Raw genomic sequence first — 12,999 nt, forward strand, 5'->3', positions numbered from 1 at the left:
AACAGATGGATCTGTTCAAGCAAGAGACCAAGTTATTTAATTGGGGTATATGGTGTTAACCTAATGAACTTAGCTGTCTAAACACGAGATATACAGTAGATGTTAGAGAGGTTTCTATAATCTTGGTTAATTAGTTTGGCTGTTTTTACTACTCTGATTATTAAACTGGCTGCTAAATAGAGCTTGCAGAGCTAAAGCTATCGGTTTATTATAGTCTCTTTTCTTGATGTTTCAGTAAAGGAATGAATACTGCCATTTTAGATTCATAAACATTCATTCACATTCAGTAAGCGCTTTATCCTGGTCAGGGTCATGGTGGATCTGGAGACTATCCTGGGAACGGGATGTGAGGTGGGAAAATACACCGAATGGTGTATGGGATGTCAGTCCATCGCAGGGCAACATGCGCACACACACATTCACAACCAGGGGCAAGTTAGTGTCACCTATACACTAGTATGTTTCTGGGAAGTGACAGGAAACCACAGAGCCTGGAGGAAACCAATGCGGACATGGGAGAACATGTGAAACGCCACAGAGACAGCAACTCGAGCCAGGGATTTATTCATAACCAAAAATTGTTACAAACCTTCGTCTCTTTATTAAATGAAATCCCTGTATTAAAATGTTAGCAGTTTCTTGTTTGTTTTCCTTTAGTTATGCTTTCACCGGATATACACTTGACCCTAATTTATCATCATAGCTGTACATTATTGTTCAATGAGGCATTGCAAGAAAAAGCCAACCTGTTTCAAAGGTTCACACGTAAGCGCACACACAGGATCTTGCACGTTAATTAAACTAGTGCTCTGTAATTAGAGTGAGAAGGGAGACAGAGCGAAATCAGCAGCGGATCAAATCAGTAAATGCATGCATAAGGAGCGCAGACATCTCCAAGCTCCTCTGCAGTCAAATAATAACCATGCACTTCCAACGGCAATGAGCTCCATCTGCTAGTAAAGGCAAATACACACTGTTACCTCTGAACACAAACACACACACACAAACACACACACAAACACACACGGGGCATTAAGCTGCTAAATGAGCCGGCTTGCAGCGTCTCCGTCAGAGGATGTGTGTGAGATTAGGCGGAAGCTTCTGGTATTAACCGCTGCTGATGATTAGGAGCGGATCATCCTGGATTTCCATCACACATGCACTCCCGCAACGCCAGAGAAAAGCTAATTACATGCACACACACACCCACAGAAAGATGGAGGGAGGTGGAGCAAATCAGGGGCAGCAGGCGTAGGTGAGAAAGATTTCAAACAGGTCTGAGGATGATCATGTGAAAGATCAGATATTGTGTCCCCTTGTACGTTCAGCCCCACACTGGCATCGCACACACAGGCGCACACACAGGCGCACACACAGGCACACACACACAGGCGCACACACACACAGGCGCACACACACACAGGCGCACACACACACAGGCGCACACACACACACAGGCGCACACACACACACACACACACACAGGCGCACACACACACACACACAGGCGCACACACACACACACACAGGCGCACACACACACACACACAGGCGCACACACACACACACACACACACACACACAGGCGCACACACACACACACACAGGCGCACACAAATTCTCTGAATACCACTGAGTGAAGCTGCTGTTGTAATATGGGGAGAGAAAGAAGGGAGAAATGAAAGAAAAGGAGGGAGGAAATGAGTGTGACTTGGAGAAATGCAACAGCTGCTCCACATCACATCTGCAAAGAGTCATCAGATACTCCCAGAGAGAGCACAAAAGTGCGTGTGCGTGTGTGCGCGCGTGTGTGTGTAGGGTAAAACAGAGAAAATGGAGCTGTGAATATGAAAGAAAGAGACATAATAAGAAAAAAAGTATCAGAAACTGATGTACACTGGTTTGAATAACCCCCAATCCCCCTTCCTCCACTTCTCTAACACACACACACACACACACACACACACACACACACTAACAGTTAAATTTGTCATGTGTTGGTAAAAACCACTGCTTTTGCTGAACGTGCTACGTGAGAACACCATGCCCACCCACACACAAAAAGGTGAGAGGTCACTGGAGTAAGGGGTACGCCAAGTTTCCATGGTAACTGAAGAGTTACTCCCAAAGCACCCCTCTGAGTTAGCGTCTCTGCTCTCCCGGAGAGGCACACACACCCACACAAGTAAATGAGTAGGACTCTATCTGTTGCCTTTACCCCACTTGGTTCGTCTGTCCCTCTCTTTCCCTTTATCTACTTTTGTACTGATTGATCTCTCACACCTGCTGACAGCCAAACCAAAACATTTACTGCAGCACAAACAGCCATTGTCCTGCCCCATCTCTGGTCTTCCTGCTAATCCACACACACACACACACACACACACACACACACACACACACACACACACACACAACTGTGTGGTTTACTTAACCATTCTCTCTTCTTGCTTTTGCCTATTGTTGCCTTTTTTTCCCCCAATTCTTTCTCCTTTCCCATCTGTACTTATCTCTCTTCATCAGGCTGCGTCTCGCTCCGCTTCTTCTTGCATCCTTTCTCCACCCATCCATCAATCTCTCTCTCTCTCACTCACTCAGTCTGCCTCTCTCTCCCTCTCTCTTTCCCCCTCTCTCCCTCGCTCCAGGAGGTGACCGGCACCTAATTGAGAAGTCTGTGTGTGTTTTCCTATCAGCTTTTCCAGCCAGGGAAGGTCTGATAAGGCACACAAACTTTATCAAAAGTATGCGTGCGTGCACACACACACACACACACTCCTGGTGGAGGAACCTGGTAAATCATGAAAAAAGAAGACATTTTGCTGGTCCACATTTTAGCTGTGGAACTTTAAAGATATTTAAAGTGTTGACATACCGAGCTGATATATACTGCTATGGGATTAGTCACTGCCTCAGATGTCCCATCCACAGGGTGGGACTGGTATTTTTTGTACACTTAGCATGCCACAAACTTTTGAATTTTGAAAGCTGCGATCTGATAATCTAACTGCAATCTAATCTAAACACACTTCTGTGCCACACAGTAACCAAGCATGCTCTAGTCACAGGACAGAAAAAAAAATGTACAGCATCCTGTCTTTAACAATTACAGAAGTTTTAGTGAGTAAACTTCATTCTGTAATCAAACAGCCACTTCCTGTCAAATTACCCGGGTCTTGACCACATTTAGTCATGAAACGCACCAGGAAAGTACCAAACTCTCTAGCAAAAGCTAGAAGAACGGTTTGCACTAGATTGGATGACATTTAGCTTATCCTTTATTTTATGCTGTGAATGTGTGTAATGTTGAGGACATGATACAGATCCTGCATTTGAACACAGGACGCAAATCAGGTTTCATTCTTATAAGATATTCTGCGTAACTTGGAGACAGTCTTGCAGGATGAAAGCATGGGATCAGCTTAGGAGACCCAGTGGAACACTACATTAAGCTCCTCAACTTCCTCCTTTGCATTAGTGTTAAAATGCTGATGTTGGTCTTTAGCCAGCTGTTACAGCTATAACATCTCTATCAACACAGTCAATCTCAATCTCTCCGTTCCCTTCTCTTTCTCTGCGAAAACTGTTTGCATCACCTTTTCAGTGCTGCCTCACTCTCACACCACCCACTGCACCTATCCATTCATCTATCCGTCTATCCATCCATCCATGTCTTTCAGTGTGTCTGAATAAATAAACTCAGAATGAGGGGAGGCTGGGAAAGCAAAAGTAGGACAGCACAACCTGGGACTCACCCCGGTCCCTCCCCCATGGAGACGAGGGGGGAGGGAGAGGGAGAGAGAGAGAGAGAGAGAGAGAGAGAGAGGGGAAGGAGCTGGATGACGTGTGGTTAACAGGCAAAGATCCAGGTGAGAGGGGAAAATGAGAGAATTTTTAAAAAGATGAAGAATAGAAGGGAGGGGGGAGAGACAGCGAGGAGAGGTGCAGAGAGACGCAGCCTATTAATAATCTATAGCAGATAAAGCTTTACAGCATCGCTTCAAGGAGATGCAGGAGGCAAAAGAAAGGTACTAGGTAGAGAAAAGGCTTAAAGACCTGTCGAACTGATAAGTGCAACTTTCCTCAGTCTTCCTCTAAGACAGGCATGCCTCAAGGACTACTATAAACATGAATTATGATCTCTCTCTCTCTCACACACACAGTTTTGTTTGTGTATATATATATATATATATATATATATATATATATATATATATATATATATATATATATATATATATATATATATATATATCAGCTCTACCTTCTCTACTCATCATCCAGCGGAAAACACAACCACGAGCACTAAACCAAATCCAGTGCCATCTGGCCTGAAACAGACAGCCTGCTCTGACCATCGACGAGGTGACCGCAGCAGCTCATACACAACGCAGAAGCACACTGACAAAGCACAGAGCGAGCGACCACAGTGAGGCAGAAACTGGCCGATTTAAGAGAACACTGCTCCCAAAAGAGGACAGCGTGTGCCAGCAGTGCAAACGCAACACCGTGGAGAGACATAAACCTTCTGACCTAGTGTGAAATATGAAATTACACAGTCCCTATTCAGCCATGTCACACAGCAGGACAATGTCCCTGTCATCCTCTTAGATCAAAAGAATAAAAGCATCACCTGGGCGGGACAAATCACATCTCGCTGATAACGCACTGACTGTATGCTAAAAACACTCACACAAGCATTAGCGCCGCGACAGAGCGCCATTACTTTTCCAATCTTACACCTTCATTTACTTTTTTTTTTTTTTTACACTGTTGATTTGCTCTAAAGTCGATGTCCCTGATAGAAATAAACACCAAGAATTTTTCCACAAAAATGGCACGTTCTGGTGAATACTGCAACTGAATATTGTCATGTCAGTAAAGCTTACTGAACTGGAATAGAGAGAGAGAAAGAGAGAAAGAGAGAGAGAGAGAGAGAGAGAGAGAGAGAAACAAAAGAATGTTTATTCATCCTTGCCTCCAGTGAAGGAAGCCACAAGTGCTACCCTCTCATTTATTCTAAATGTCAACCTCTCGAAGAATGAGAGAGAGGGAGAGAGAAGCCCACACAGGTAAATGATACAACACAGAAGCTTTCTTTCAGTCTCTCTCTCATACACGCACACACATACACACACACACACACACACACACACACACACACACATACACACACACACACAAAGTGATGGAAGTAGGGCAGAAACAATGGGCACTCTGTTTCTGCATGGTCACCATACCTGTTCCTGGTGTACAATGCAAACACACACTAAAACCCACCTTCATATTAGTGATCGATTTTCAACCTGTGCCGACGATGAAATTCATTTGCTCATCTCCCGCTCCCTTTTCACAGCCTCACGTCAGCTCCACACAATGAAGCTTTATCATCATTAGTCATAAAGCAACTACAATACAGTCAAAGCCTGAAATATTCTTGCACTTTATCTCTTTCCTGAGGCAAAAGGTCAGAGTGATCGAAGGACGCAGGAGCGATTGCTACATTGTCTCTGAGACTTAACCTTCAACACTTGGTAGTAAAAGCACAATAAGGAGAAGACGTGAAAGCATGGCTATAAAAAGGCTGGAGAGTGGCGTAATTTGCACTGCTCAGAGAAAAATTATGAGTGGGGAAAAGAAAGGCAGACAAAATGGTGTCTCATTTAGGAGGAGAATGAGGGAGGGGACAAACGAGTGAGACTGAGGTAAAGAGGACGCCAGAAAAAAAGAGAGAACGATGAAGCCAAGAAAAAAAAAAAAAGAGGGCTAAAAAGACAAGAGCGTAGAAGACAGACAGATCTATTACATGTTCTCAGAGAGAGGTACAGTCAAGGAAAGTAGGAATAAAAAGGAAAGAGAAGAAGCAAGTGAAGAGAAGAGGATAAATTGCACTCATCCATTAACCGGCTGACAGGAATAAATCAGATGAGACAAAACCACAAGAGGAAGCGGATGGCGAGAACAGGCCAAACTACCACATGACAACTCAGGCAAAGAAAAATGCCTCTGCTAAGTTTAAGTAAATTTGGTTAAATTAAAAAAACCTAAAACAGCAACGTACAGCAAACCAGATTAAATTAGGCCTGCTTTAGCTTCCTTAAGCTTGAACATCATGTTTAACTCTCCAAAAGCACAGCTAGCCCTGGTTTCTGTGAAAACTGCCACTTCCTCACTCAATCCAAATAACGGTGACATAACATGGCTCTGTGCATGGAATGATCTTAAAGGTCATTCATTATTTTCTCTCATAATGCACTGTGCTAGGCATGCTAATGGCATTAGCCCTCTCTCAAGGAGCATGCTAACTAACACAAAGCCCCAAGAGTTAGTGCCCAGCTGAATTCGTGTTGTTGAATGAGGACAGAGCAAGGACAGTTTTGTGAGGCTTAAAATTAGGTGTCAGTGGATAGAGAAAGTGAAGTGAAGTACCAAGTGAAGTGAAAGAGAGGGAAATACTAAGAGAATAGTAGAGAGATTAGTCTTTAATCAAGCCCAATTCAGAAGACGAGGGGTCGAGCTACGCTTTTATTCTGGATAGCCGCTAGTTTGACAGGGCTCATGTAAGCCATGTTTACTTGCAAGGGCATCGCTGGCTCTACTGATCAATACGGAATCAATAGGGCAAAGCCCAGCCTGTCTCGCAGACACTGGGTGGACACATTAAGGACAATGAGGAGGTTAGGGGAAGGTGGGGGGGGAAGAGGGCCGTTCCTCAGGAAGTACAGCACTATACAACTCTATATTTACCTCACAGAAGAGGGAGGAAGCGAGGCAAGTCAAGGTTACGAAACGAATCATCTTCTCCGTTCTCTGAGGTTATTAAAGGTCAGGTAGGTATGTGCTCCAGGAAATGGTTCAATTTCTCTAACATGACGAGCAATATAATAATGACGTAATTAACACTCTTCATAACCGGATACATTTTCACTCGTTACATAGGCCAGGAATCAGACGTGTGCGCGTACAGAACGAAGTGTGACAGAAGTAATTGGTGTTCAACGTCGAATGCCTCATAATGATCAAACCGCAATGTGGAATCCATTATGCACTCACAAATAAAACTCACCGAGCCCAGAAGACTCACTAACACACACTCAAGCATGAGGCTCGTTTTACTGAAGCCTTTTCACAGCAGTAAACAGAAAGCTTCAATTCTCCCCTCATTTTGTGCATTTTCCAATTTTCTTTCCTCACTTTATTAAACCAGCAGTCTATTAAACAGTTGAGAAGTACAGCTTGTCTTGGTAAAAGCAGATGTTTCTGCTTGATCTGTTCCACTGGCAACTGTAAGCACCACATCATCAATCTAACAAACATGTGTAGGTGAAATTGTATAAGACTTTTGGCTGCAGTCTTATAGCCAAATAACGCATAGGAAATGTCAAGGTATGCAAGATATTTTACATCAAATTCAGTTGTCATATGGCTTTAAAGTGCCACCAGTTTTTTCCATTTACACACTGCTTGGCTTTTATTTTTTTTTTAAAAAGTCATTAGAATCTTCTGGTTGGTTATAAGAGAAGACAAACATTGTCTGATACAAATTTAATAGCTGCTAAATATCAGTTCATTAATCCTGGCCTGAAATAAGAAGTTTAATCAGAACTGAAATTAAACATTTATTAAACACTTATTAAACATGCCTACTAATTAATCTGCCATGGTTAAGCAATGCCATGATATTCTGTCATGTCATATATCCCAGGTCATGAACCTCTGAATGGAAAATAAACTGTAATGTAAATGTGTTTGAAATTTACATTCATGTCTCAAGTCATGTTTCAAATCACACAGTTAGGTGACTTTCAGAGTGTGTTCAGGTGTTTCCAACCATCCCTTTTAATCAAATGATCTTTATTTTCCAACGTGAAAGTGACAAAAAAAAAAATCTAAGCAGAAGCACCACTGACCGCAAACTGTATAGACGACCACCCCTGTCTGTAATCCTCGGTTCTTCGCTCTCTGACACACTCTGCTTGGCTGCCCAGCATCACAAGAGAAATGATTAAATTATGAGGGTGATTTAAATGGCCATGTCAACTTCATGAATTTCTGAAGCTGTAAAAGCATCCTGAGAGCCTGCATCCGACCAACAAGGAGTGGAGGGAAAAAAGAAAAGAGCATGGTGAGTGCTGCAGGTAATGATGGAGAAGAAGAGTGACAAGAAAGATGCTTGTCCTTTTGCTGATCTTTTCTCAAGCCCATGCTCATTACCAACTGATTTTTAAAAAAATAATAATAATAAAAAATAAAAAACCAAAGGGTCTAGCAACAAATTTAATTAATTTTGAGCAGACAAAAGTGAATGTTCTTCACTTGGTATGACTCTCCAGCTCACATCACAGCGCTTGCACAAGCCGATGTTCCCAGCAACCAACCACTGATCACCAATGATCCCCACAGCCAATCACTGATCATCAGTGTGCCCCGCAATCAAACACTGATCACGAGTGTTCCTGGCAACCAATCACTGATCGTCAGTGTTACCAACAACCAACCACTGAGCATGAGTTTTCCCGGCAACCAATCACTGATCGTCAATGTTCCAGGCAACCAACCACTGATCACCATCGTTCCCTACAACCAATCACTAGTTACCATCTTTCCTAATGCCCAATCACTAAACATCATTGTTCCTAACAACCAATCACCGATTACCACTCTTTGTCCCACTCACACACCCACTACCTGTAAGCATTTCCTTCTTTTCTGTTACCCAATTGCTCACTACCACTGCTTTTTTGTCTGCGTTCTTGAGAGAAATTATAGCATTTTGAAAATACATGCATAGTTGGTATGATGTATAGTTACTTTCCGATGCAATGACCAAAAACATCTCCTATAAGAAATAGTCTATTATTTTCAATTCTAATAAAACTGTGTTCTATTCAATTCGTCAGAAGTGTCTTCTGAAAATCTTCCTTCTTCAAATTATCAGGATTCAACAAATATGCAAATTAGTATTTGACATTGCTGACGACTTCTAGTGATTTTTTGATCGTGCATTAGCTACCTTCTCCTGAAAAGAGTTGGCCTCATTTTAGATCCAGACTCTTGACATGATGGATTATGGATGTGTCCAAGACTGGAAGCCAAATGATACAGGTGAAATTCCAGCACCCACTTTCTACGAACTTAATCAGAAGTTACATGGTATACTCTTGAATTCTCTGAAATGCCCACATTGCTTCTGTATGCTTGCAGGTTTGATAGTTACAAGGCTAGCCATTGATGAAATCTGTCAAAGCACAGTGCTACACAGATTAAGGCTTTGGCTCCAGTCTTTGTGCCTGCACACACACAAACACACACACACACCCACACCTTATTCACCAGCTCTTTTTTAATGCACTACATTCCTGTATTTCTTTTCAGTAAACCTGTTCGCTCTTCCCCGGCTCTCTTCTTCCCTCCCTCATTGTCTGACTCAGACGCTAATAAAATGCTGGCCTTGAGGTCTGGCTCATGGGTATGATGCACGGAGGTCTGGTTTTTGATGAGTTAGGGCGGGGGTCAGGCAGAGGCTACTACTGCGGGGGGCTGGGCTGAAGATTTGAATAACCCAATGACAAAAAACCTCTCTCGAACAAAAGCAAACTGCACACAAGAATGAGGGGTGGAGTAAGGGAAAGAAAGAGCGGTACTCCCAAAGTTACAAATGAGTCTTTTAAGCAATGCATGTGTGTCTTGCACACCAATGATGTACAGCCAACCGTGTGGTCATCTAACACACCCCCACCTGTTTACACTCTATATTTAAAGTGCACTTGATTCTGGATGTTTTGTGCATGTTTGATTCTCACACAACTAAATAAAGGTCAGTTTGCTTCCCCTCGCCCTCCAAGCAGCCAAAATCTCTCTCCCAACCCCCACTTTTCCTTGCTCACACACACACACACACACACACACACACACACACAGAACACTTGATGCATTCACGCAGAGCGACATTACTACAGTAGCCCCCCTTTGCTTTCCATTGTTTAAAAAACCCTCAACATCTCCATAGTAACTGGTTCAAGCTTTTTGACTCGTGTTCATAAGCCCAGTCTTATAGTCTGCAACTGCTGATATGAGGCTCGGAGCTCCGAGTAATCTCTGACTGAAATACGGCTCATGTTCAAAAGTGATCATAAATTAGGAACACTTTTTGTCATATAAGAAAGATTTAAAATGTTCTTATCTTGATGGTAGATTCACGACAATGCAAAAATGTTCTGTTCCTAGAGCAGGGGTCGGCAATTGACAGAACATGGTCCAGATGCAGGCCTAGCAATTCATTTCAGTGGACTGAACGGAGCATTTGGAAAATATTCATATGAAAAGAACTTACCATAATTCAGACACTTCAGTTTTCTAAAAATGAGCCAGCTCGGCTTCTGTAGCAGATCCTCTGTTGCGGTTTATTGCGGCAAATCATGTGTGTTTATGTAAATTATTTAGTTGAAGGCAGGTCAGTGAAAAAGGAAAGCGTTTTTGACTCTCACACACACACACAGTTATATATATATATATATATATATATATATATATATATATATATATATATATATATATATATATATATATGCTGGTCTGATGGTGCTGTGATGTGACAAAGTCACTGAAGAAAAAAATGACTTTAGGGAAAATTCTCTGCCTAAAGTTTGAAACAAGTGCTTATCCAGACTTCTGTAAGCAAGCCATTTCAAGCCATTTTATGTAGCTGGACTGTTACCATTTTTAGTTGAATATCCCTGTCCTAGGGTGTATTATTACACAAACATTGCAGGAGTTAATTCAACAATAGGATTTTGCTTTGTCATCGACATTTTGACTTGTTCCTCTTCAGAGGGTTATCACATATGAAAGCAGCCTATAAATCTGTCCCATGACCCTCACATTTTTTTTTACAACTGCTATGAAAAAGGTGCAAATGCTCCCACGACACAGAGCTAAATGGATTGAGAAGAGTGGAGGAAGAAAACAGCAGGACCTGTTTTTGCCATTTAGTCCTTTATCTTCCATCACTCCCTTCATAAATAAAAAAATCTATTGTTTCATTATTCCAGTCCAACCCTTTCACCCTGAACTGCACTTGATGTGCTGTGAAATGTTCTCTGGCAGAAAAATGGTTCACGCCATGAATAAATGAAAGAAAGGAATAGCATTTGGAGTTGTGAACCGCCTGCATTCACATGGCAAAACTTTAGTAATTTGTCACTTTGATGTATTATTAAATCCCTTGAGAGCAAGCTTTATTCCAGGCATATGAAACACGGACGGTGTTACATTGATATGCCTCCGGCTATGTAATCCGCCTCCCCTTTTATTCCCCTCTGGTGCCCACCACCGGCAGCTACAGGTTAAATCCCAAAACGGCTTCTTACTTTCCTAAAAGTGGCCTGCACATGGTGAGAAATAATGGGCTCCTGCGCCATACTTAGTGCACTACATTTCCTCTAGGGAATCATTTCCGACGCGGCCTGTATCAGGTGGGTTAACGCACCTGCTGGCGTAAATAATTAACTATGCAAAGGCAAGAGTACAAAACAGGAAACCGGAAATACCGGTCGCGTAGGCAACAGGTTGCGGAGTGAATGGTAAAAATATGAGGAAGCGCTATTACATTAGCTATGTATTAACCAATAGCCTTGTTTGAGCTTAGAAAATATTACGTGGTAGGTCAGGAAAACCTAATACAGACAGATTTACACTAGGGTCCTCTGTCAAAAATGTAAACTGAGGAAGATGTACGAATAAAACCAGGATTGTTCCCAACACCCTGTTGCGTTTCTATAGTCCATGACCACAGTGACCTGGGAATAATAACATGAATGGCGGAAAAGACACCAATCATTACAGAGGCATTACAGAAAAACCATGAAGGACGGAAAGACAGGACAGGTCCACACATTTGCTTGTTTATACTAACATACATTTTATATATATATATATATATATATATATATATATGTATATATATATATATATATATATATATATATATATATATATATATATATATATATATATATATATATATATATACACACACACGTATATACATATATAAACAAGGGCTACGTCCAAAACAGCATATAGCCTACTACCATAGTAAATAACAGGCTAAATGAATCGTATGGTAAAATAGTAGGCTATCTGCTTAGTCACTAGCTTTACTGAAAGTGTCCAGGGTTATACCTGACAACACCTTCAGGGGAAAATACTTTAAAAGGCCACACCTTACACGAGAACATGGCGCACGTCGAAACTGAACAGGTCACCGAAAGTAAACTACACACAGCAACAGCCAAGCTATTTCTCACATTTCGACATAAATACAACACCCACCCGTGTAATAACAGCTAGCTAAAAATTACAGTCGCGCACAGAGCGCCGGGAAGGAGCATTAATAACCGGAATATTATGAGGGAAAACTGTGATGTGACATTGCCACCGGCTCTTTGGTAAGCCCACACTCGGACAGAAAGTGTGTGGAAACTTGAGACGCGTGCGGTATTGACGCGGTTTAGCTGAAGGTACGGCTCTTACCTCGCGCTGTGAGGATGAGGAGGAGGAGAGCGCTGAGGAGGGCTGCCGCCGAGCACGAGCCGCGGTCCCGCACCATGGTGTCTGTAGCCCGCTTGTTGAACACACACACACACAACTCACAGGCTCTCACAGGCTCTCCGCGAGAAAGCACTCAAGAAGTCCTATTTTACACAGAAATATCTTCCGACGGACTTTTTTTTTTTTTCAATAAAACTCCCAGCATCCACTGTGGGCTCTTTTAGAGCACAAACTTACTGACTTTCCTCCTCTTTCCTCTTTCGTCCTCAACCGCTACTTTTGTTATTGTTGTTCTTATTGTTGTTGTTGTTGTTTGTGTGCACGCGCTCCTCCAAACAGCGAATTGTCGTTTTTTTTTTTTTTTTTTTTAGTCGTTGTCAGTCGTTCCCGTGAGGAGAAGATGAAGCCTCAGTGCTGAGTGTGTGTGGAGGTTAGACGAGTGTGTGCGCT

The 12,999-nt window shown here is 42.3% G+C and overlaps 1 protein-coding gene across 2 annotated transcripts in view; it reads right to left on the reverse strand.

The window, feature by feature from the left end:
• The window catches only part of si:ch73-22o12.1 (nectin-2), a 63,683-nt gene extending 50,703 nt beyond the window's left edge, over positions 1 to 12,980 (reverse strand). For both annotated transcript variants that reach the window (XM_026940071.3, XM_026940070.3), the window contains exon 1: positions 12,532 to 12,980. In XM_026940071.3, the coding sequence (XP_026795872.1) occupies positions 12,532 to 12,607 (76 nt within the window). In that variant the 5' untranslated portion in view covers positions 12,608 to 12,980. The remainder of the gene's footprint in view (positions 1 to 12,531) is intronic.
• Positions 12,981 to 12,999: the final 19 nt, after the last annotated feature.

The sequence above is a fragment of the Pangasianodon hypophthalmus genome, chromosome 1, assembly GCF_027358585.1.
Source record: "Pangasianodon hypophthalmus isolate fPanHyp1 chromosome 1, fPanHyp1.pri, whole genome shotgun sequence".
Classification (NCBI taxonomy): Eukaryota; Metazoa; Chordata; class Actinopteri; order Siluriformes; family Pangasiidae; genus Pangasianodon; species Pangasianodon hypophthalmus.